General features: G+C 40.3%; 1 protein-coding gene across 1 annotated transcript; it reads right to left on the bottom strand.

Moving 5' to 3' along the window:
* Positions 1-261: 261 nt before the first annotated feature.
* On the bottom strand, positions 262-796 carry LOC102871619 (glycerophosphodiester phosphodiesterase domain-containing protein 5-like; the record flags this gene model as incomplete). The annotated part of the gene is made up of 2 exons (XM_006903429.1): positions 262-428; positions 596-796. Coding segments are annotated over 2 exons (368 nt in total), but the record flags the coding sequence as incomplete, so codon positions are not given.
* Positions 797-2025: the final 1229 nt, after the last annotated feature.

Genomic DNA, 2025 nt, shown 5'->3' with positions numbered 1-2025 from the left:
GCTGTGATGGTCAGTCTCTGTGGAGCGTAAAGTACTCTCTGGTATCCTCTCTACGCAGGCTGCTATCCCTCTGGCTCTTCACACTGTGCTCTCCACCTCTGCCATCTTCCTCAGTACATATATTTCTTAAAAGCATGGAACTTGTACATCTTATTCATAGTATTGAAAAATATTTGTTGTATGAGTAAATGAATGAATAATCTTTATTTTCCCTGCCTTGGTTCTTTCCCATCAATAAGCCTCATGTGATGTGTGTAGTTCTTATCTTTGAGTACTAACTTGATATCCAACAGTGATAGGGTAGGTTGAGAAACTGGGGCCTCTCAGTTCTGTTGCCTCCCTGCTGTCCATATATCTGATGCATTTGGGGAGCCTGTTGTTGGACATTAGTGTGATCTTCATCGGGTAGCCAAAGGACCTATGGTTTAGAAAAGGTTAACGTGAAGCTGAAAACACAGAAGTTCCATGAGACAGGGCAAGGACAGAAATTTTACCATAGAATGGGGTGTATAATCTGGGTGAGGGCCTTGAGGCAGGAGTAGCCTCAAAGACATCACCAGGGTCTAGGGATAGTACAGTGATGAGAGGGGTTAACAGATCCAGAGGGATCTTGGCAATATCACCATGGCTTGGGGCAGCCTTGCACTCAGCACAGCTTCCAATGTCTGGTTCACAAAACCATCATGGTATGTGTAGTTTTGTGGAGGGCTACACAAGTCACACATGATGAATAGGTGGAGGACTGCCGCTTCCTTCAGTAACTCTTCTAGTGCTGGTATCATCTGATTCTCAGCCTCTTTCAATCAGGGCCTGACAGTTCCTCCCCCCCCCCCCCCGAAGGGTTGCCTCTATAAAAATAGGAAAATTGTCTTAAAAGGACAATTATTCTAAGAATTCTCCAGGTCAACCCTCTATCCTCACCATATTAATTCATTTTCCCCACTTGGTCTTTAGCCCATGTCTACCTCTGAATCAGGGTCTGTCTTTTTTTTAATTTTAATTTTTAATTGATTTTCATACAGTTATCCATATACAGTATGTTTTATTCATTTACATTGTTTTTTCATATATTAATTTTTTTATTTGACATTTTCAAAATATAAGCCAGATTTTAATTCATTTTTGCATCCCTATCTATACATTTATTTTTCTAAACTTTTTTTAAAAATTGGTCTTCTCCCAGACTCTTTAATGCCTTACTGTGACCACAAGCTCATACTTTGCCAGTTTTCTAGTCTCCTTTCACAGCACCTTATCTTTGGTCTCATAGAGACTTCTGAAATCTTGACTTCTTGGTTTCTTCCCAATCCTTTAGCCTCTTTATGGCTATACCGACATCCACAGCTTTTCCACAGCACCCTGAACTCTCTTACCATTTCACCTGCCCTACACATCCCAAACTCTGAGTCATTTCTACAATCTACATTCTTCACCCTTTAATCAGCAATACTGGGCACTGCAATGGGCAGACCACACCTTGTCTGTTGCCCTTAGAGTCCTATTTTTTGCTCAGTTTTGGTTAGTAATCCTTTTACTTGTTATTAATTTGTCCTTCTCTCATTCCATCTTGTGGCTATTGAAAGCCTCTGCTGTATATTTAGTTCCTTGTTTTTAATGAAAGACCTTTCTTACTAATTACTAACATGGAAAAAGCTAGATCTCCTGTCAAGATTTACAGCCCTGGAAACTAGAGGAAGAGGCCATCATGAGTTGGAACCAACTCCATGGCCAAAGACCAGTCCTCCGCTTAGCTTCTTCCAAGAGCTTGTCAGTTTCATCTACAATTTTAGTGAGTTTTACTAAGTTACATTTTGTTCCCTGAAAACACACTTTATTATACATCTGGGCTTTACATATACTCTTCCCTCTAATAAGTATTCCCTTTCCCAGACTTGCCTTTCTTAAAAAGCAAAGAAACAAACAAAACCTATCATTTAATCTGCTGTTTAGGCATGCCCCTCTCTGTGAAACCACTCCTTTTCCCCTCCCACATCCACTCTGATAGACAGTAACTTGTAATTTCTA

Source organism: Elephantulus edwardii, unplaced genomic scaffold (assembly GCF_000299155.1).
Source record: "Elephantulus edwardii isolate Elephantulus edwardi_28Jun2011 unplaced genomic scaffold, EleEdw1.0 scaffold00833, whole genome shotgun sequence".
Classification (NCBI taxonomy): domain Eukaryota; kingdom Metazoa; phylum Chordata; class Mammalia; order Macroscelidea; family Macroscelididae; genus Elephantulus; species Elephantulus edwardii.
This window is presented reverse-complemented; position numbering and strand designations above follow the sequence as displayed.